At 41.5% G+C, this 23066-nt stretch overlaps 1 protein-coding gene across 3 annotated transcripts in view; it reads left to right on the forward strand.

Moving 5' to 3' along the window:
- Window positions 1–23066, forward strand: part of PCYT1B (phosphate cytidylyltransferase 1B, choline) — a 63228-nt gene that overhangs the window by 11899 nt on the left and 28263 nt on the right. Inside the window, exons 1-2 of one of the 3 annotated variants that reach the window (XM_054005939.1) lie at window positions 5566–5792; window positions 19435–19534. In XM_054005939.1, the coding sequence (XP_053861914.1) occupies window positions 5676–5792; window positions 19435–19534 (217 nt within the window). In that variant the 5' untranslated portion in view covers window positions 5566–5675. Of the gene's footprint in view, window positions 1–5565; window positions 5793–19434; window positions 19535–23066 lie in introns of those variants that run through there. The other 2 variants (XM_054005941.1, XM_054005940.1) reach the window with 2 other exon arrangements.

A 23066-nucleotide genomic window follows, 5' to 3' on the forward strand; every position in this document is an offset into this window, starting at 1 on the left:
CTACTACATTCACTTTTGGCACAAAAAAGTTCTTTAATGCAGTGAGTGCAGTCTCATATTTATCATCTGCAAGGGGAAAAGTGTAAAATATACGCTGCCCTTCTGCTCCAAGGCAGTGGATTAGCAGAGCATGCTTTCTTACTTCAGAAATCTCTGTAGCACTGATTGCAAGCAGATAAGTCTCAAACATATGGATCCAGACAGTAAAAGCAATTGGAGGCTCACCTGGGCTTTGTAGAAAGGGTGCAGGTGGGTTCAGAGGCAGAAGATCCATCCTCGTCGCCAAAATGTTGTATCCACCAGGCAAGGTATTAACAAACTTCAACAGAACTTTATTTACAGTGAAAATCTCTTTACCAAGCTGTAGCTGCACACTCTGTAACTCCCCCAGCCTCCTCAACTCCTCCCCCCTCCTTCCTGTTTCTTGTCCTTTCAGACTCCCAACAGTCAGTGCTCCCAGTTCTAATAATCACATGCAGCATCTAACCACCACAAGGATGTGAGTTGCTCTTAACTTGGAATTTCCTGACTTCTCAATTTAGGTCAGAATATTATTTTAAAATAATGAAAATGCCACCCTTTGTTGTCCAAGGGGTAGAACTAAGCATTGTGAGAAAATCACTTTGTTTTGTGACCTAAAGCAAATCAGTCAGGACCCAATTCACTAAAGCATCATGTTGAGGACAGCACTAAAAGACATGATTAAGAGCAAGCATGTGTATTAATTCTGTCCTGGATTGGGACATTAACTGCTCTCTCTCAGACTAGCCCCCATGCAGTCAGTGGGACTACTCACATGAGCAAATGTATGCACATGCTTAAATGCTTTTTGGGATCAGGACCATTATCGATATGTAAAATGGGTATAGTATTACCTACCTCAAAAGTGTTTTATGAGGCCTAAATAATGCTTATAAACCATATATAAATCTTTGGATTAAATGCTTATAGAAAAGTCTGACAGAATTTAATATTGTAGCCTTTTTACAGGACCTTTAAGTCTAGAGAATTTATAGAAAATTATATCACTTCTATAGAATGACTCAAAAAGCCTATAGGAAGGATATCACGCTATATACAATTCTATATATTTTAGAATACTTTCTAAAGAACCCTATCATATTTCTATAGAACCTTAACGATTTAACCCTATTCAATTTAATAAACGCATTTCCATAAGAAAAGCCTTTATTAAAGGGCAACATATGTTTATTAATTATTTTTTCTGTTCAGGCAAATGGGAAAAGATTTTAATCAAGATTTCCCCCCCAAACTGGGATATACAATGTGCAGCAGCAAGAGGATATTCCACTTCCATCCTGCATCATTGGTATAGTTTAGATAGGCTGTAGTATTAATGCAAGAGAGAACCATTTTCTTTAATGCTGCCATAAGATGAAAAAATAGCTGTACTGTAAACTTTAAATCAGAATGTGGACAAGATTTAATATGCAGACCTTAAATGAAATAAAGGTATAATTCACCCTTCCCTGCACAATGCTAGAGTAATAGACTTTGCACAGTTAACTAAAGAAAAGCATGAAAAGGACAGGAAGAAATTTACATTGCCAACTCACACACAGTCATTGAGCTGGAAGAATAGCTACATCCCCTCTGCACTCCCTGATGGGGAGGGGTTTGGACCTCTGGGTCCAGCTGAGTATACATCAAGTGGTACTCCCGCCTCTGGCAGTTATTCTCTCCACACTGGTCTTTTAAGAGCTGGCATGCCTGGAAAAGTTTGCAGAGGACTGCTTTATGTTGACACTCTGCCCAAGTCCCCACCTTACTCAGCCCCACTGTGTGATGTGAAGGGCCCTGCATTTACTTTCCATATCTGGGTGAATATTACCCTAAAAAGCACTGCATTTGTTTCTTAAGGAAATGAGTAACAAATTAAGGTCATGGTGCTTCATTAATCATGTTTTTAATTATTTCCCCCGAGAATGTCTTTAATAGTGTGTGAGTCCTGTATACAGGGAAAATAAATGATAGGCAACTTAATTACAAGAGAAAAGATTCAGCAAGGGGGTTTAGTGACATCAAAAACAAAAAACCCAAAACAAAAACAAAAAATAAAACATGTTTTGCCTTGTTCAGAGTTTGCCTCTTTTTTAATGTTTTTTCCTTTCTTTCCCCAATCCAGTCTCTCCCTTGCACTCTTTGCATCTTCTCCCTTTAACATGCCCTTTCTCATCTCCTCTTCATCCCCACCTCCCCCTCTCTTTTGAAGAGTTCCTCTTCTCTACTGCCTGTGCCATGTCTGATATGACATTTTAAATAAAGCTGCCTATTAATGAAGAACAATTGTGAGTCATGGTTCTCTTATAGTTCATCATGGTGTCAGCTCACTTTAATTTCTATTTTTCCTTTATTAAGCTTGAACTGGAGCAACAAAATCTTCAAATTATGTTTTAAATAAAAGTTAAATGTAGCCATCATGGCTAAGTGCTACTGAAAGCCACATCTTTCAGCCTATTACATTTCAAGCCAACCAATGTATTCTCTTCATTACAAAAGCATCAACTCAAAGTTATCCTGACATTACTGCTGTGTACAACAAGTCTGAGAAAATCTGGTATATCAGTAGTGAAAACGTATAACCTATGTGTCATAAAATGGCTGTACAGGATGACTAAAAAACAAGTCAATTCTTAAGACACTGTCCAGATTCCTACCCTAATCACAGGGGGTTAGGGATTTAATTTGTATTTTGCTGTGGTAAAAATACTTGGTTATATTTTATATATATATACTCCTGTGTCCTGCTGCTGTCATTTATCAAAAAGCACATACATACATCAAAGTAGGAAAGTAATCTACAACTATGGATGTAGGGGCTTAGAATGGTTCCTCCCTGTCTGCATCAGAGGGAGGCCACTATGCCTCACTACGCCACTTAAGGGCTGATCAACAGGGGATTAGCACTGTAAATCAGTAAGGAATCTATAGCCAGCTCTCTGATTTGGCCAGGCAGCAAACACAGCCAGGCTCACGCCCTCTGGGCGGGGCCGAGCAATATTAAGTAGTCAGGCTCAAGCCCTCTGGCTGGAGCAGAGCAAAAGCAGTCTGTGGCCCAGCTCACCATCTGGGGTAGAGCAAAAGTAGTCTTTGGCAGACAGTAAACAGTTAGGCTCAAGCCCCCAGAGAAGAAGCAATCTATGGCCAAGCTCCCTGGCTGGGGTAGATAGCAAACGAATGCAGGCCATGTGGCCTAAGGTGGAAGGCTGCCATCTGAGGGGTGGGTTTGGCAGCAGGGGGTAAGGGGACCTGGGCCCACCCTACTCTACCAGCTCTTAGCCCAGGGCCCTAACAGTGGTGGGGAATCCCACCACTGGGTTAGTAGGGATCCTGCCAAAACATGCTGACTGTAGTTTCAGCAAACACAACTGGACTAATGTCTGGTTCCCTAGGCTACTTCCTACCCCTACCTAATCATAGGGCTTCATTCCTCATGGGCACTCGGGCTCCTGGGGACTTGGCACCTGGCAGTTCAAGCAGCTACTTGGGGGTATTCACCAGGTAGCAGCATCTCCTTGTGCTCCTCCAGAGGCAGGGTTGATACAGTTCAATCCCTGGTTCAGGGGCCAGCGGCAAGGAAGCAGTGTCTGACTCCGTTGCTGGCTCTTCCTTAACTGAGCGGGAGGCCTGGTCTCTCATACTTCCTGTTCCACCCTCCACTTCCAGCACAAGGGGCAGGCCCAGCATGGCTCCACCCACTAGGAGACAGGAAGCGGTTCCTCCCTGTTTGTGTCAGAGGAAGGCCAATTCACCTTGCTACAATGGATAATAAATGCCAATATCACATATTCAATACATCCTTATAAATGGTCTAAGTACAAGTGTCAAGAACTACACGAAAATACATTCAGTCAATGGGAGAAGTAATAAACATGTTAATCAAATATTTTACTACAGGCTCCATTACTAGCTCATTGAAGGACAAGCCACTCACTGTTTATCAGATTTCTCATTCTCTCTCTGTAGTAAGTCCACCTGGTGGTCTGGATTGTAACAATTAGAATTCGTATTCTGAGTCATTTGACTTTGGAGAGGTACCGTAGCCTGAAATCATGTAAGAGATATACGTTGACTGTTTTTCCTCCAAAATGGCAAAAAGAGAGGGGCGGTAGATTTTTGCTTTCAAGCTACCTTCAAAGTCCAACTCTCAAGTCCCTTTAGTAAAACAGCTTTGCAGATTTTAGTGGTGTGCTAGGGACCAAGTTTCAAACATTTACGACTGTGTGCAGTGCTTAATATCATGAGTGGCTGTGGCTAGATGAGCAAGTCTAGATAACATGGTGTTAAAAATATTAGTAGTCTTTGTTTGCACTTCCAAAAAGAATAGCAAAAATGGAGCTCTATCAGTAATTAATCATCAGTGGACAAAGCCATTGAAGACACTGGAAATACAGTAGTAAGAACTATGCAATATGGTAAGTGTTAGCATGAACAGGACCAGATAACCAGTCCCTCTCTATATCTATTTTTCACTAATTGATTCTGCAAGTAAAGTTTCCACTTGGAGGAGCTGTCCTTTCAGCACCAAAGAACTACAAAGACATAAGTCAAGAAAGAACAGCAAAGCCATATAAGACTGGGTGAATTAAGACTCTCTCTATAAACAGCAGTACCATGTCAGTAGTACACATCCTCTGCAACACAGAATGCTGTATAGGTCACTGATCTTTAGTTAACAGAAATATCAAGCTGTTAATTGCCTTGTGATCTCAATTTAGAAAAGTAATACTTTGCACTTTTATAGTGCAATAAAGTAAAAGATCTCAGAGTAAAGTATTATTATCCCACTTTATCGTGAAAATTGAAGCAGATATAGGTTAGGTGACTTGTCCCTGTCACATGGGAGGCTAATGGCAGAGTCAGGACAGTTGGCTGACTCCCAGTCTTACACCCTGTGCATGGACAGTAGCCATTGTGTCTCAGCCAGGACTTTAAGGAATCACCTAGACTCTAGAGTGAGCTTTTACATGCATATCTGGTATCTGTATGTAACAATTTGTAATTGTGCCTTCTGCAAGTATGGCTTTTGTATGTGCAATAAATGCACAGATTTTTGCACATGCATCTTAGTCCCCATATATAAAAATGTGGTCCTCAGTTTTTGTCTATAAATCTCCATCCAACAGAGTGCAATACTAATTAAAGCTTGGTTACATGCAAAAATGAGTACATTTCTCCATTAATCATGTCAGATGGGGGTATAATTTGGGAGAATTTTAATATGCATCTTGGGAAGGGGGGATGTCTGATATGTAGAGTGCAACTGTGTTTGTTCACATTAACAAAGTCCTATAGTGCTAAATAACCCCTCCTTCCATAAGTTCTGGTGCTGTGTGTATCATCTAATGTCAATACAGCACATAAATCAGTTGGAGTGGTACTATGGTGACAGTAACCAACCAGAAGACATCATGCAAATGAGAATACTGTATCCCACACCAGCTGCTCTGTTGCTGGCTGGTTGTTATAGTGATAAACTGAGGCCTTGCCTCTTCGCTTCTCCTTGAAAGAAAAACCTTTAATTCCTCAAGGGAAGGGAGAGAGAAGAAAGGTGAGGGGTGGGGGAGGGAATTACATGACAAAGAAAAACATTATCTGGCTGCAAAGAGAACAGCAGAGAGGGCATCGCGGAGAAAAACAAACATTCACTGGCCATGCCAGTGCTCACCACCGATGCTGAGTCAGAAACAGGTATCCCAAAATCCCTTTCTAATGAGCTTCTTTCAGAAACCATGGAGGAGATAGAACACACATGCCCTCAGCCTCGGTTGGTAAGTAGAGACAAAGGATGCATGTATTTGTCACCCAAGAGCTCTTTGTCTTATTAGAATGTAAAGGAATCAATTGTTTAAAGATTTAACATGTAAATACGAATTCAGCTGCAGCCGAACGTATCTCAGTTGATTGTGCTCAGAGTCTGCACTGGGAGAACTTGGATTACAAAAACTATTGTGCCAGCTGTGGAAAAAACACAGACTATTTAGGATTATTGTGTTTTTGTCTGTGAGGAAGAGGTTAATATTCTGTTATGGCAGGTCTCTTTCTAGAACAATGTCGGAAAATGTAAAAATGGCATTTTTCTTTAGCCTTTCTTAGGTTCGGATTTACAGCAAGGCTGTTCATTGTATCCTCGCCTGTTCTTTGTCTTTGTGCTGACTTTGGGAAATAAAATGACAGATAAGCAGAATTGCCACATTCCTAAATAAAAGACAGTGAATTAAGGATGCATGGGGGGGGGGGAATGATATGACAAGATCACTCACATTGCTAAAAGGTTCTAAGGAGATTGCCAGTGTACACTTCCATGATTTCACTTCAGGTATAGAAAGCATGTGACTCAGGAAAGCTGCGTAAAAAAAGAGCTGCAGATCTTAAATAATTAGTGTATGACAACAGTGCATTCAGAGATGCTGGCTGCACATTCGGTAGAGAATTCCTTTATCGCTGTATGTCTGATGTATTGCATTAAAAACCCTCTTCCACCATCACTGTTCAGTTTCACTCCCAGGGTGCTGCAGGTTCATTCTGCATCAGGCAGGATTCAGCTCTTTAACAAATAAGACAAGATAATGAGGTGTTACTTGCTGCTTTTCTAAAGTCATAAAGAACTTTGGAGGGTAGGCTTCCAATGAGATTTAGGGCTCTAAATTATAGTAAATGCCACCCATCCTTTATATCCGAGCGGGGAGCTTGCCAGTTGATTAAAAGAGTGCTGTTTGAAGGGGCAGTGTGGAGAAATGAGACTTTGGGGGGGTGGGGAAGGTGTGTGATAATAAAACAAGTTGTTAGTCTTTGACTGAAGGTGACAAAAGGCTCATCCAAGCAGCCCAGGCCACTTCACAGTCAAAGCAGCACAGGCTCCATTCGGGGTGCTGCAGCCTAAGTGCAGTGTATTTTCATGTGCTAATCTTTCTTACATTTGGAACGTTTTTATCGTTGTTCTGCATTTACGACTGTCTGGTTCATTATTCTAGACAAGGGTAATGGTTAACCTTTCCCTATATGTGTTGCCACAAGGCATGGATAATAATGATACATATGAAAGAAGGCCGAGAAATGGATATCAATAAGGTGTGACACTGACTTATGCAATAGTTTAGCACTGGAAATGAGATCATTTACCACCAGAATTAAATCACAACCTTAATTAAAACAATTAAAAAAATCCAACGTCAATAATTACATTTAACATTATATTTCAAATATTATACAGTTCTGACAAATAGCAACAGTTGCTGGAGTTGGCCTAAATTAACATTTTCCACTCGCTCTTCTTATAATTAACTAACAACTTTTTTTAAAAAATGGTTAATTTATAAATGGAAAGGCTTTGGGTGGGCTTTTTTTTAATGTTTGTACTGCACTGTTTACTAATGCTGTTAAGATTTTTCTTACACATAATACAACACTTTTGAATACATTATATCCCTTCTATTCTGCCACATAAAAAGAATTTAAAGAAAAAACTGTCAGTGTGAAGCAGGTTTTTACAGTATCAGTCATTCCAGTAGAATTCCTATGGAAATGAAGGTGGCAACCAGAATACATGAATAAAACAGGAACTCATAATGATCTTTTTTAGAGCTTCATGAATATTAATAAATCAGTAATGACAATAGACACACTTGGAATAAAGCTTTATGGAAAACTCATACTTCCAAGATGAGATTGTGGGACTACATATCTGCCTTACCTCCACATTTGCTGAAAGAAATGTGCCAGTGTTGAAATAGAGGAGAAGTCAGAATATTTAAGAATACAGTATACTCCACCTATTAGTGAATAGTCCTGAATATTTAAGAATACAATCCACTATCCACATGATAGTGAATGGTCCTGACTGTTGCTTAATCAGAACTCTTTTGGCAAAAGTGTGTCTTAAAGTGGAAACATTGATAGCCAATGGCCAGAAGGGTTAAATGGAACCGAACAGAGTAATAAAAGGCTTGAATTTCTAAGCTTTGTTCCTTACATACAAAAATGATAAAGATTAAAAGAACTAATAAAGATCAACTAAAGATGGAAAGTAGTGTATATGCGACCAGATCCTTACCTGGTGTAAGTCACCATAGCTCCATTGAAAACTATGGAGCTATGCCAGTGTATCAACTGAGGCTCTAGTCCATTAGTCTTATTCAGTACAGTACTTGATTTCATTTTAAGTCTTTTCAGATTTTTTAAATAGACTCTTAGTTGCTGAACCAACTCCTATGAAGTCAATGGGTGTTGGGTTGGATCATTAATTGGGACAGCCACTTAACTGGGATACAAGGCTCTCCATTGGGGAGTCCTAATTAAAAGAACTTTACAATAGTTCTATTACACTGTATTTTAATTTGTTACCAGGCAATTATGTAATACTGGTGAGCTGAATTTGTGTTATTTACAAATTATTTTTTTCCATGCAGCTGGGTGGTCATTATGTTGGTCTGAGAGTAATGAATAGTCAGGGCGCCCTGAACTCTTTGTATAGGCAGGTTAAAAACAAACAAACAAGCTATTTTTAAAATCTAAATATACATATAATTCAAAATTAGATCAAATAACATGAAATGCTTGAAGAAAGTGTCCATTAATTAATAATGAAACTTTTCATAGGTCAATACATATTTTCACAGAAGCAATAGGAGTTAGTAGGACTTCATAAATGGATATTTTGTATTGTAGATATTTACTGTTATTGGCTTTTTAATTAAAAAAAGAATTGCTTATTTGATTCCCCAAAACAGCAAATATTTTAATTAATATCTGTCACAATGTAAATATTTCTTTTTCAGTCAATCCCTCTGACTTTATGTCATGGAGGCTGCCACCTTGGCATGAAGTGTCACAGTAGGATTAAAGGAAACTTCTGTGTCCTTCAGTGAATGAGGAAAGCAGGAGACACTGAAGTCAGTTTCCAGGTAAGTTTCAATGTGTATTGAAATATGAGTTTTTTCTATATGTAGCACTATTTTTATTTAAATTGCCATGACTTTCTTTTTTTTGCAGACGCTGTCTGGGATTTTTGAACTAAAAAAAGCCAGTCAGAGGCTCCACTAAGAATTCATATTGAAGTAGATACTCCCTGCTCCATCCTTCCCTCTAACTTTGCCTACGCTGTGTTCCCTATTTTCATGCACCTGCCTGCCAATTAATAGCTCCTTTCTTCACACCCCTTCAGTGACCTTCGCCTCAGACAATGAAACAATCCATTACATTCTAGTCTTGTCTACAATGTGGGTGTTAGCCACTAGTGCAGCTATACAAGTGTTGCTATTCCAGTATACACCTATACTGTAGACATGGTCTGGTTATGGAAGCACCAACTGTTTGAAAATGGGATCATTTGCATCAATGAAAATTGTATTTTTTAAACTGGTGCACTATGTGTCTACACTAGGGACATGTTTGCACCAATAATTGGCTAAGTGGCTAAAAATCCACAGCATAGGCAAGCCCTTAGGTTAGCTGGGAAGCAGAGGCACGTGGAATAGAGAAGATTAAAGGGGAGGGGGAGTTAATTTGGAAGATGCAGCTGTCTGAACCTATTTATTTAGTTTGTTTATGATGATGTAGGCTTTGGGCTTGATTCTGCAATTAATTCCCTGTGGATAGCTCCTGGCTCCTTGCAGGATCAAGGCCTTTGTCTTCATCCAGGTTTGGAAAGCATCTATCGCCCAGTGGGAATTACCAAAACCTAAATAGTAAATAAATAACAATGCACATGCTCAGGTGGGGTTGGAGATAATCCCAGACAGTGTCTACAACAAAAAGAAGCAATGGCAATTTCTAATTACTGTGCTGCAGTTAAAAACAATACACATAGAAACTTACCTGAAAACAAACTTGAAGGACTACCACTTGGTTTGACCTTTCACTGAAGTGCAGTGGGAGTTTTCTTTACTCATGTATGTCTCTTCCTTCCAAAATAAGTCTCTACAGTAACATTTTCAAAAGCACCTACAGGAGTTGGGAGCCTAAGTCCCATTAACTTTTGAAAATTTTATCTTAGGGGCTTTAATCATTTTTACAATAATTTTTAAAAATATGCTAGTTGTGTTGGTGAAATCATTCAGGAGTTTTGAAAAACGCTAACATTTCAGTTAAGAGTAGATGAGAAAGATTACTATATATTAGTCTCACTCGGTGGTGCTATAATAATGGTTTAAACTAGAGCTATAATGGCTGTAGAGATTATTCCCCATTGATGCGACTAAGTATGAAATTTGAAGAAGCTATTTCTAAAAATTGTATTAGCCTTGACTTTCAATATTTTGATCTCTGACCTTTTTTTCCTTTTTATTTGATCTGATATTTAAACAATGATTCAGGATGATTCATCCACAACTGCTCTAGAAGTATTTCAGATATTCTTACCAGTTCACACAAGTAAACGCCTCAACAAATGCATATGATTTTAACTTATAGTTAGCAACATTATAGATATAAAGGGTTTTATTATAGTTACAAAACCAGCCATGCTTTTGTTTTTCCACAATGTGGTGTGATTTAGGGAGCCTGACATCGGCTCTTCTTCAATTTGGATCTATGCTGGGGTACAGATGTCATGGAGAAGGAGCATTAGAGCAGATGACTGCATAATAAGGCTGTGTCTGAACAGCTTAAAAGAGGCATGGTTTGACTAAATGTAGGTGATCTTAGCCCTGCACAAGTTGTGTACTGTATTTGGACCCAAAACTAGTATTCATGATTTCTGGCTGTTTTGGACCAAAAATTTAAAAAGGGTATCAAATCTGGCCTTTGTTGGTATGCACATAACTTTCTTTGGCACACTTTTAAAATATTTTTTCTTTGCCTGCAGCATATCACCACCAATAATTAGATTGTGATTTGCTTTTCACTTCACTGAGAGTCACACCATTGCTACATATCTAAATATGCTGTACCCCTGGCAACAAGATGTTGCATTATTTATTGGTCAGATATATATAACTACTGAGATGTCATTGCAAGAGTCACACATAGGATAGGAGAATTGGTGCGAATATTATATACTATAGAATGTATTGTATTTCTTGCTCACATGTATGTGTGTTATGCTATTTGGAACTTGCTGTTTCAGTTGAACATTGTCTATTTCTCAAACAATGCTTTTTTCAGTTATTGTGAATGTCTGTATCACAGCCTAGGAAGATGAGTAAAAAGGCTAGTGTAACTAGACAGCAAAAGCAAGGAATTTACTACATAAAAAATACTAAAGCAGAAAAAACCCATAGGAAGGAGCTAAGAACTATTCACATTTGTCAGAAATACATATATAGAAACCACCGACACAGCCAGCTTTATATACAAAGATATATACAAAGATATGCCAAAACTAAGGGTTGGTTGACACTATAAAGTTAGATCAGCTTAACTACATTGATCAAGGCCATGAAAAACATCATGCCCCATGCGATGTAATTAAGCCGACCTAAGACCAGAGGTAGATACTGCTAGGTTGACGGAAGTATTAAATAATGGCTTGCCCTCAGGTTGTTCTTTTGTGGTTCTGTGTTGGTGGCTAACTCCCATGAAATGCTTGTCTGTACCGAGGCAGTGTTGAATTGCAGAACTGTGTCTTTTTCCATCTTGTGTACCTGATGTTTGGTACATATTTGGTTCTTTAACTTGTGCTTTGTTTGAGTTTGGGACCCAACATACCTCTAAAATATGTCATACTTTCTAAACTTTAATTTCTGGTAGAGCTAGAACCACTTCTTGAAATGCAGATTAGACTAGATCATAATGGTCTCTTTTGGCCATAAAAAGCTATGAATCTAGACATATCACCACACGCTTTGTAAAATGATGGGAAGAATTTTCTGCATTGTTCCTTCCTTTCTGAAACTTATACTTGCATCTTGTGATTATTAGTCAGTCAATAATTATTATACAACGATTAGTAATGCATAACATGACTTTATGGAGGATGAAGCCCAGATAGTATTTGAAAAATGGCTGTCTGGATTGTTTGCAAATTGGATGAATTTTTTAAAAATATTATTAAAAATATAAATAAATTATTCTGAATTACTCTTTATTCATATTTGCTCTGCAGAGCCAATAGAAATCTGGGAGAATGAGCTGGATACTCTTTTGGTTCATGCATCAACAGAACTTTTAAATAAATCCCACTTGCAGAATCTTTACCTGGAGGTACACAGAGATAAAGGGCAGTTAAATTGTAACTGCAGTGTAATACACCTCAGCTGGGTCATGGTTACTGGCAATATAGTTTTAATTTATAATTGGGAGGTAAAATCATGAAACAATAAATGCAAAAAAGATAATCGTAAATCAGACACCTATCCACAGGAGTAAAAATTCACTCCCTGAACACCTGGTCCTTCAAGAGGCATTCCTTGAGTACCCAGAGGCAGACCTAGATAGTCCTTAAGGCAGCGTTTCTCAAACAGGAGTCCACGGGCCCCACTGATCAACTCCTGCCCCTCCCTCCCAGTGCCTCCTGCACGCCGCTGAACAGCTGTTCAGCGGCGTGCAGGAGGCACTGGGAGGGAGGGAGGAGGAGCGCGGACGGGGCACACTTGGGGCGGAAAGAGGCAGGGAAGAGGAGGGGCAAGGGTGGAGTGGGAAGAGGAGGAGCGGGAGTGGGACCTTGGGGGAAGGGGTGGGGTAGGTGTGGGGCCAGGGGGTCCATGAAAAATTTTAAATCAAACTGGGGGTTCTTGGGTTGCTAAAGTTTGAGAACCGCTGCCTTAAGAGATTCTTCATCGGCAAGGAATGCTCATGTTTTAGGTCTAATATTTTACAGACCCAGCATGTGTATATTTCTCATTCTTCAGATTTTTGGTAGTATTTTATAAGATTTTTGGTAGTATTTTATTCTTAACGAATGTGTTGAAAAACTGCTTTAAATCTTCCCCTCGGATTTTCACATTTCCTGATTTTTAGTCATTGTTTGCAAACTATGGGTCCAGTGCTACGAGTCCTTATATGAGTAGTCCTTATGCATGTGATTAGTTCCATTGAAATCAGGTGTCCTATTTTGGAACTGGTCCAAAGTCTCTCTCTACTTTTAAGCGACTGTCAACTTGAAATCTAGGGAGTTAAAAAATGAGATAAAAGTAGCGTAAAGTATTGTCCCTGAATCCTTCTGCTAATTCTGTGGTTTTACAACAACATTTTCCTATTTTCAAAAATGTTTTTCTCTCCCTTGTTGCTGTGTGAAAGACCCACACAAACAAAACCAACCCAGCCCTGTTCTAAAGGATATAATGAAACAGACTGTACACTAAATGCTGCCAAACATATCAAATAAACCAACTGAAAAACTGCAAGGTGATGGTGGCAACAAAAAGGGCTGAGTTCAAGATCTACAGTTCCTCTTAACTTTTATAATGCTCCTCTTAACAATAAACAGAACCAGCTTGAATCCCCACCCAGAAAACGGGGAGACTAAACACCACCCTTACAGCCATCCAGGGGAATGTCTACACTGCATTTTTAAATCCACAGGAATGAGTTTCAGAGGCCAGAACTACTGACTCAGGCTTGCAGGGCTCACACTATGGCACTAAAAACAGCACTGTAGACATTGCGGCTGGTGCTGGAGCTCTAAAATCTATCCACTTCTCTGGGCTTCAGAGGCCAAGCCCCAATGCCTAGACAGCTTTTTTTAGTGCCGTAGCACAAACCTGAATCTATAGACCTAGAGTCTGAAACTCACGACTCTGGGTTTTATAACACTGTGTAGACATTCACTAAGAGGCAAGACATCCCCGCTCACAAGCACTGAGTGTTTGCACAACAAAAAGAAAACTTTTATTATGAGAGGAGGAACACAGTATTACTTTGGGAAAACACCACAGTGACTCAAAAACATGGAAACTATAAGTAAGCACCTGCCCCCATGGTATCTTGGGCAGTGTCCTTTGCCTCAGTTTCCCACCTTGCTGTGTGAAAGTCCAATAGACAAATGGCCATTAACATACCACTCCCCTTTCCCTCCACTGCACCCACTCAGTTTGTTGTGTGAGGTCAGCAAAGTCCTAGAATCCAGCAGTGCATTGACACGGCTTCACCTCCCACTCCTGAAGGGGGGAAATGGTCGAGTGATGCCTCTGCTGTCACAGGTGACCCCTGCCGCAGTCATCCCTGCCACTCCTCACCAGTGCTTCTGCTTGCCACTCACACTGCTCACTGCCTCTAGCCGCAATGCTAGAATGCAAACCACCACTTAGCCCACTTTTTAAGCGATTTCACTGGTTAGCGGGGAACCTCACTGTTGCTGTATCCGCTGTGTTGCCTTTCACCACGACACTGTCCACAAACCAGGTCTAATGTTCAGGACTCTAGACCTGCTTAATGATTTCAGCAGTAGCGATTACGAAGCAGAAATAAGGACTCTCGATTAAGTCTATTTTTAAACACTGGAGAGGGAGGGTCAAATGATATCTAGGACTCCTTAAACAGAGGTCACATCACTAGGTAGAAACCCTGTCTCCACCTCCTCTGACTTTCACTTGGATTTGGCATCCCTACCCCCTGCTTAGCAAATGAGGTAAGCTTAGGGTAACCCCCCTTAATTAGGGCAGGCTACGGACAGTTTTGCTGTCCTTTCATTATACAATAAGGATCAAAATTTCATTACCCCTGCACCCAAGATTAAAGTACATTTTAACCCAAAACAGCCAAAATTGATCATTTTGCAAAGTAGGTCTCTCCGCTGATGACCTACACAAAGTAGGTGCGTCTGTGCAAATACAATCTGCTCCTCAGGTCTTTTGTCTCAGTTTTTCCAATAGATGGAAGGGGAGAGAGCTCCTTATATCAGTTGCCCACCCCATTCTCAAAGTTATAGAAATTGTAGGGGTTACAAGTAACAGCACCTTGTAAAATATATTTAGGCAGAGTGTGCCCTTAATAATTGTTGTATAGCCATTGGATTTAGAATCCAGGAGCCAAACTCCTCCTTGTATAGCTCTGCCAGTTCCATTGTGTTCAATGAATTTATTCAGAGTAATTGGAGAAATCTCAGCAAACTCGTCATAACCTGAGATAAACTCTCCTAGAAAGTTTCCCTGGCAAGAAGAGGAAAGCTGGGCCTATAGGTCTACGCTTACTAGCTTAAGGAAGTGATCCGGACTGGGGGCTTCTCCTGGCAAGAGTTCCGATGCTTTTTCCTCCGCTTTGGAGACATTTGAATTCCTTGCTAGCACACAGAGTCAGAGGAAGGGAACTCAAACCCTTTATTAAAACTATTCTCTTTGAGGGGGAAAAATGAGGAAGTCAGTTCCAAAATTTTCTATAAATTATTGCCTCCAAATTGCCTCTGTTCACCTGTGTCCTTTTCAACAGTAAATCAGATAGGGTTCAACAATCAGGGCATAAAACACAAAGAGACATATGAAAGAAAAATAAGGAGCCAGGCTATATTCTGCAACCCCTCTCCCCCCCACCCTCTGCTGCATCAGAACTGCACCAGAAACAGACAGCAGTTCCTAAATAACTATATCCAGGTAGATGCCACCATGGCAGAATTAACCACACTGTTCATTAGTACTTTTCTTTTTGAACTAAAATATTATTTGTTTACATTTTCTCTGGCTCAGTGTTTTTCTGCAGTCACTGGCAGAGGGGGATAAATGGGAAGAAAACAGTTAGCTTCAGTGTCCTGGTTGGTAATCTGTTTGAAATATAATATGCTGGCAAATGGATGGAGAGAGATTTCCTTGGTGGGGACATAGCAAGCAAGCCAGCCCTGTTATTGCAACATTCTTTGTAAACTCAAATAAAAAGAAAGTAAATAATCTGATCTGCGTTTGTCAGCCACAGCTAGGGATATTGAGCCAAGAATACATGGGTACCTTAGAGATTACTTATTTGAATGGACAGAAACCAGGTGCAAAGGTAATGTGGATCTCAAACCGCTCATAGTACCAGATCCTCCACACCCAAATTTGATTGGCAGAGAGACATGCAAAATTAGATCCACTACTCAGCTGGTGCACAGGGATCTTCAGGCTAAAGGGAGATGGCTTGTCTACACCAGGGAGTTTTCCCCACAATTCTAACCATTTAAAAACTAATTGGAGCCATAGGGTTGGGTGGCCTGAACCATTTATATCAGGGATGGCCAGCCTGTGGCTCTGGAGCCACATGCAGCTCTTCAGAAGCTAATATGCAGCTCCTTGTATAGGCACCGACTCTGGGGCTGGAGCTACAGGCGCCACTTTCCAGTGTACTGGGGGTTGCTCATGGGTCAACCCCTGGCTCTGCCACAGGCCCTGCCCCCACTCTACCCCACTCCTTCCCGCCCCCTCCCTCCTCCCGCCAGAACCTCCTGCATGCCACAAAACAGCGGATCGGGAGGTGCGGGGAGGGAGGGGAAGGTGCTGATCAGTGGGGCTGCTGGTGGGTGGGAGGCGCTGGGAGTGGGGAGCTGCTGACATATTACTGTGGCTCTTTGGCAATGTACATTGGTAAATTCTGGCTCCTTCTCAGGCTCAGGTTGGCCACCCGTGATTTATACTCACGTGATTTCAAAACCGCTGATTTTGCTGAATTAGTTTAAGGTGATTTTGAAGCCGATTCAATAAAAACAGTTCAGGCCACCCAAGCCTGGTCTATACTATGGCTCCAGTTTAGCTGAAACAATTTTCAAGCTGGTTAGAAGGGGGAGGGGGAATTTCAGTGTTGTCAGGACGATTTCACATAGTCTTTACAATTACTATAGCCCAGGGCTAAATTTGGCACTTATGCCCAGATTTTTAAAGGCAGTTAGGCATTGCAATTTACTTCCCTCAGCGTTCAAGGGCTAAGTAACTTGGATGGCCAAGTTCTATTTCCAAAAGTGACGAGGTTCAGCTACAATTTTCCTCATCTAGATTCAATGACAGCCTCAGGTACCAATGGAGAGTCTCCTTTGTATTCTGTTTGATCTATAAGCACATTATTTGTATGCATTTCTGAATGTGTGTTCCTCCTTGACATGTTCCTGATTTTAGTCACTGGTCCCTAATTACTGTTCGTTTTAATGTCAGAAGGTCGAGGGGTCACATGGTAAGAAAAGAATTGGCAAGACCTTTTCCAACAAGACCCAGGCTAGTGGGAAGCTAAAACGGGATGTGCTTGGCTTTAGTTGGGGCTGAGAGAAAAAGCTGCTCAGTATTGCAAATAAATGTATATGGGTAAAAGATTTACTCTGTTTGACTAGCAAAAAAAAAAAAAAATCTCTTGCTGCAAACCAGACCTATTTTCTTCAAATAATCTCCCAGGAAACAGCCTGTACCTACCTAGGATGTGATTACCAGTTGCAGGCCTCAGACCATAGCCATTATTGTTTTAACATTCCTGCCTTCCTCTTTATCCCAGCATGAAGCAGCCTGTGTGGGATGTTGTGCAAGTTGACATTGCTTGGAGATAAAAAAGCAGTTTAGCACTCCACAATCACGGAGACAGAAGCAAAAAGACAGTGATTAGAAAATAAAGAAACGAGTGTGCACTGTGCTATGTGGGCAGCTAGTTGAACAGGATTCCCTTCCACAGGACCCAAACAGAAAGTGATTTTCCCATATTTTATTTTTAATTTTGTCAGTGCGTGGCAGACACATTTAACATGATGAAGGCATCAGTGAAAGTAGGACAGCCTCACTGCAATACAGGAGATTTTTTAAATCTGTAGGAATGATGAGAGTTTTATAAAAGCAATATTGGTAGTGAATCCCAACCAAGATAGGCTACAAACAAATCCTAGAGTTCACCTTTATGTACCAGTGGAAGCCAGCCCCTCAGGTCAAGAACAAAGGGTCCCATTGCAAGTGCCTGTCAAGTTTGGAGATTTGTCATCAAGAAAAATAAATATTTACAAGAATGGCCTAAATTAAGAGCAACGCTAGTCACCGATATGAACCCATATCAGCCATTCCAACAAAAGAAAAGAGATAAGTGGGCAATTTTTGCTAAAAGGAGACAGTGGTCTGGCATTGCTGAAAAATGCTCACTAGATGACATTGCAGTCTTCTAAATATTGAAAAATGTAACTAAATGGCAAGAAATATTTTGTTATGGCTAATAAGGAGTGCTCAAATAACAGATATCACAACTGGGTATGCTCCATGCAGTCTCTTCCAAAGAGCAAAACAACAAGACAGATGATGCAAGGCCATGAAATCCCAGAGACTAATAGGTGATGTATTTGCTTTTGACAAAGGAGGAAACCTTTTTATTGTTAATTGATTACTACTTTCAACTAATGGATTTCAAAACTAACAAGCAAATGGTATTTCCCCCCATAACAAATCACAAGGTGCAAGGCATATAATACCTGAGGTTATAATTGCTGATAACTTCCTGACAAACATTTAATCTCTCGTTGCATCAGGAGGTTTCTATCTGTAAAATGGGGATATACCACCTCATTTCTCCCACCCTTTGTCTTTCTTGTACCTTTCAAGTATAAACTCTCCAGGCACTGTCTCTTAGTATATGTATATATAGCCCCATCTAATAAAATGGAGCTTGGACATCAGTTAGGGTGTCTAAGTATTACTGCAATACAAAATAATAAAATAATAATAATAATAATAATAATAATGAAAGGAATTCCAGATAAATCAGTCAGAATTTCACTGGGATTTCCTACCTCAGTCCAGCCCTGACTTTGTCTGCCCTTTATCAATAATAAAATGAAGTATCAAGAACCCTTGCTTCATGAAAAATTCAACAGAGGTAGTTTATATCTAATTTTTGTCAGTGGGTGGAGTTTGTGCCCAATCCACTCAAAAGCTAGTGAGGAGATGATCAGTTAGTGTTTTCCAAAATCCTAGTATCTAATCAGTTTTTCAGTTACTTCTAATATAACTGAGCGTTTTACCTCCTGGACACTGATCTAAGTGCAACTATCCCATGCTCACAAATGATAAATAGCAAAAAGTAGATGTTTTATCTGAAAACTTCAGGAAAGACACTAAGGAAAAGAACCCTACTCACCCTGATTGAGTCCCCCAGTAGACAAGCTACTGTGCCAGCTGATTGTTTTGGATTTAGTAGACAAGACATAGCCCAGGAAAAGAGAAAGCTCATACAATCAACAGTCCAAGAACTAAGCTTCTTACACACTGGGCCGGTAGCCAGAGAGACCTGAATTCAATGTGTGGATAGATTGTTTATTTTCCTGAACCACTTCCAAAACATTAGAGCTGCTTGACTAAGACCAAGCTTTAGTTTGCATGGTGTTTTAAAAACACCATAGTCTCCTCAGTGCTTAATTGGCACTTTTTGTATAAATTGGGTGAGCTCATGAGTGATTTCAAAAATGAAACAAGCCATCATTATGCACAGTTAGGACTCGCTGACATACAATGAAATGATTCAGGTTTGTCTTCCTGGTTGAAGAATGAGCTAGATATTTGCTCATGTAATTTTTGTTTTGTTTTTTTCTGTCTCTACCCCTCCATTGCCTTCCAGACTCTGATTGCACCTGCTCCATTTGCAGATGAAATAAGCTGTCAGTGCCAAGCCCCACATGAGAAACTAACCATCACTCAGGCCCGCCTGGGAACACCAGGTGAGTCTTGATTAATTGGACATCTTTGCTGACAGCAGCATTAACAGAACTAAAAGCAGCTTCTACAGACACAGACTTTCAGTTGTGAAAGTATTTCACTATTTCAAAAGCACTCTTCAGTTGGGAGGAGGAGCAGCATATATTACCTGACTGGGGCTCAGGGAGGTGTAACAAAAGGATATTTATGTTTTCTTAGAGATACAGACCACACACTTTAATTAGTTGTTAAATGTATAGTTTAATTTTTGAACAGTTATAAAAATGCTGAGCAGTGAGATTTGGACATAAGAGGTAACTCAGCAAATCTCAACACACAGGTTATTTGCATACTGAAATCATATGGGATACTGGCTAAAATGAGTGTTTTCCTCACATTTCGAAACACTTCATGGCCTCTGTGATATATCTCCTCTGACAGCACCACAGCTTATGAGTGTATATATGTACTCTGCCTGAGTACCTATATGGTGTGGTGAGAAATCACTTTTTCCTTTCTGACATTACAATGCCAGTCAAGGCCTGCAGTGCAGGCAACACCCTAGCATCAGGGCTCCCACAATGATGGTGTGATGTTTGGCGCCCATTCTCCAGTTCCAAATGGTGTGTGGTATGAGCTGATTCATGCTGACTGACTAATTACAGCCCTAGGGAATCAGGGAGCCTTTCCCTTTATTGAGACCCTGGGTGGTCACATTACAAGTTCCTCCCTCCACCTGTCTAAATGGAAATGTTGATCCACTATTTTTCTAGCTCCCTTTGCATAACACACAGACAAGTGTTAAACACTTCCCCTGTTCCCTTCTAATCCGGTATCATGGCAGAGGAGTTTATGGTAGGTCATACTCTGGATCATGGACCTTTCAGATGGTGGGGAGGATCCCAACTGATGGTTTTACAGGGGGCCCCAAAAAGCTGCCGGTTACCCTGCTTTGAGGAAGCATCCCCATCTTCCCAGGGAGTTTTCCAAGAAACATGGTTTTCTCCACATTTCACCTGAGTCATGGGAGATATGGTGATCCTGAGCAGTGACATGTCTTTCTGCTGCACGGCAGCAGCAGTTCTGGAGCTCAGAGCCCCAGTCGTTTCTCTTTCAGTTATACAGGGACTGCCTATCTGTAGCCAAGTGGCCAGGCATGCCACTCAGTGAGGCAGGTCCTCTTTAGGCCTGCAGCCGACTGCCAGGGCATGATGAGTGGGGTGCAGGAAGAGATGGGTAGTAGGGAGCAAACAGGAGGAGGCAATAAGAATGGGAAAGATAGAAAGGTTAATCAGAAAGGAGAAGAGTCTGAGGGAAGAGGAAAGGTGTAGATGCAAGAGGAAACAAACATGGGTGTACAGCATTAAGCTGAGGAAGAGAAAGGCAGGGAGCAGAGAAAAAAGTGAGATCTCACAAATGGAGTGAGACAGGAAAAAGAGCTTTTTCCAAGTGAGAATTCAGGGAAAGGGGAGGATAATAAAGAGGCCAACTTGAGGAGAACACAGTAAAGAGGATTCTGATGGGTTGGGACTCACCATTGCAGTGCCCCCTGCTGGATGTTCCAAGGATCAGCTCTGCTAGCCAGGGCTCCCTCTTCTGGTGGCATCCCGCCGCAGTCACTTCTCCTCCAGGGATCCACATCACTCCCAGGACCAGGGCATTGTCTTTGTGACACAGCCCTCCAGCTGTGCCACACTCTGTACTCCCCACTTCCGGGGGAATGTCGTAGTCCCTTAGTCTAGCCACTTCCTCAGTGGCAAGTGGGGGAAGGGGAGGGACTCATGCCTGCCAACTACTCAGGATCCCGGCCCAGGGACCCTGTAGATGGCCAAGCTTTCAGCACCCCCTCTTACTCCTCAGTAGATTTCCCTGGGCCACTTCCCCACTGCCACAGCACCCTCTTTACCCTTGCCTCGGGGCCTCAGCCTGCAGATCCCTGCAGCCCACAAGCAGCTGCCTTTAGCTCCCTGGGTCTCTGCCTGCAGCACTGCTCTGTCCAGGGTGCTTACTGCCTTCAACCTGCAAGGCAGCCAGTCTACCTCCCTCCTCAAGCTCCAGGAAGTGACCAAAGCTGTTCTGCTGCCCTTCTTATATAGGCCAGCCCAGCCCTAATTGGCTGCTCCTCGCAACCCCTCTCTGATTTGCCGCCTCCTGCGCAGCCTCCCAAGGGCTCTATTAACCCCTTAGAGCCCAGTGTGGGACAGGTGCCCCATCACAAGGATGTAGAAGAGTAAGCGGAATAAAACATTTTAAATTTACCCACTGTAATTCTGCATATCTGAGGAGAAAACAACCCCCACAACATTCTTACTAGAGGCCAAAACTGATCAGCTGGATTTACACATGACTCCTGTTAAAGCTGAAAATCATAAGAACATAAAAATGACCATACTGGGTCAGACCAAAGGTCCATCTAGCCCAGTATCCCGTCCTCTGACAGTGGTCAATGCCAGGTGCCCCAGAGGGAATGAACAGAACAGGTAATCCTCAAGTGATCCATCCCCAGCTTCTGGCAAACAGAGGCTGGGGACACCATCCCTGTCCATCCTGGCTAATAGCCATTGATGGACCTATCCTCGATGAACTTATCAAGCTCTTTTTTGAACCCTGTTATAGTCTTGGCCTTCACAACATCCTCTGGCAAGGCGCTCCACAGGTTGACTGTGCATTGTGTGAAAAAAATACTTCCTTTTGTTTGTTTTAAACCTGCTGCCTATTAATTTCATTTGGTGACCCCCTAGCTCTTGTGTCATGAGAAGGAGTAAATAACACTTCCTTATTTACTTTCTCCACACTAGTCATGATTTTATAGTCCTCTATCATATCCCCCCCCGCAGTCATCTCTTTTCCAAACTGAAAAGCCCCAGTCTTATTAATCGCTCCTCATATGGAAGTTGTTCCATACCCCTAATCATTTTTGTTGCCTTTTCTGAGCCTTTTCCAATTCCAGTCTGCACACAGTATTCAAGATGTGGATTTATATAGAGGCAATGTGATATTTTCTGTCTTATCTATCGCTTTCTGAATGATTCCCAACATTTTGTTTGCTTTTTTGACTGCCACTGCACATTGAGTGGATGTTTTCAGAGAACTATCCACAATGACTTCAAGATGTCTTTCTTGAGCAGTAACAGCTAATTTAGACCCCATCATTTTATATGTATAGTTGGCAGGACCGGCGCTTCCACTAGGCAACCCTAGGCGGTCGCCTACGGTGGCAGGATTTGGGGGGCAGCATTTTGCTGCCCTCGGCGGAAATTCGGCGTGGGGGGGTCCTTCCGCTCCAGGTCTTCAGCGGAAATTCGGCGGCAGGTCCTTCACTCGCTCCGGGACCCGCCGCCAAAGTGCCCCGAAGACTCAGAGCAGAAGGACCCTCACCGCCGAATGCTCAGAGGAGGAGCACTGCTGCCTAGGGCGGCAGAAACCCTGGCACCGCTCCTGGTAGTTGGGATTATGTTTTCCAATGTGCATTACTTTGCCTCTATCAACATTGAATTTTGTCTGCCATTTTGTTGCCCAGTCACCCAGTTTTGAGAGATCCTTTTGTAGCTCTTC

The sequence above is a fragment of the Malaclemys terrapin genome, chromosome 1 (assembly GCF_027887155.1).
Source record: "Malaclemys terrapin pileata isolate rMalTer1 chromosome 1, rMalTer1.hap1, whole genome shotgun sequence".
NCBI lineage: Eukaryota > Metazoa > Chordata > Testudines > Emydidae > Malaclemys > Malaclemys terrapin.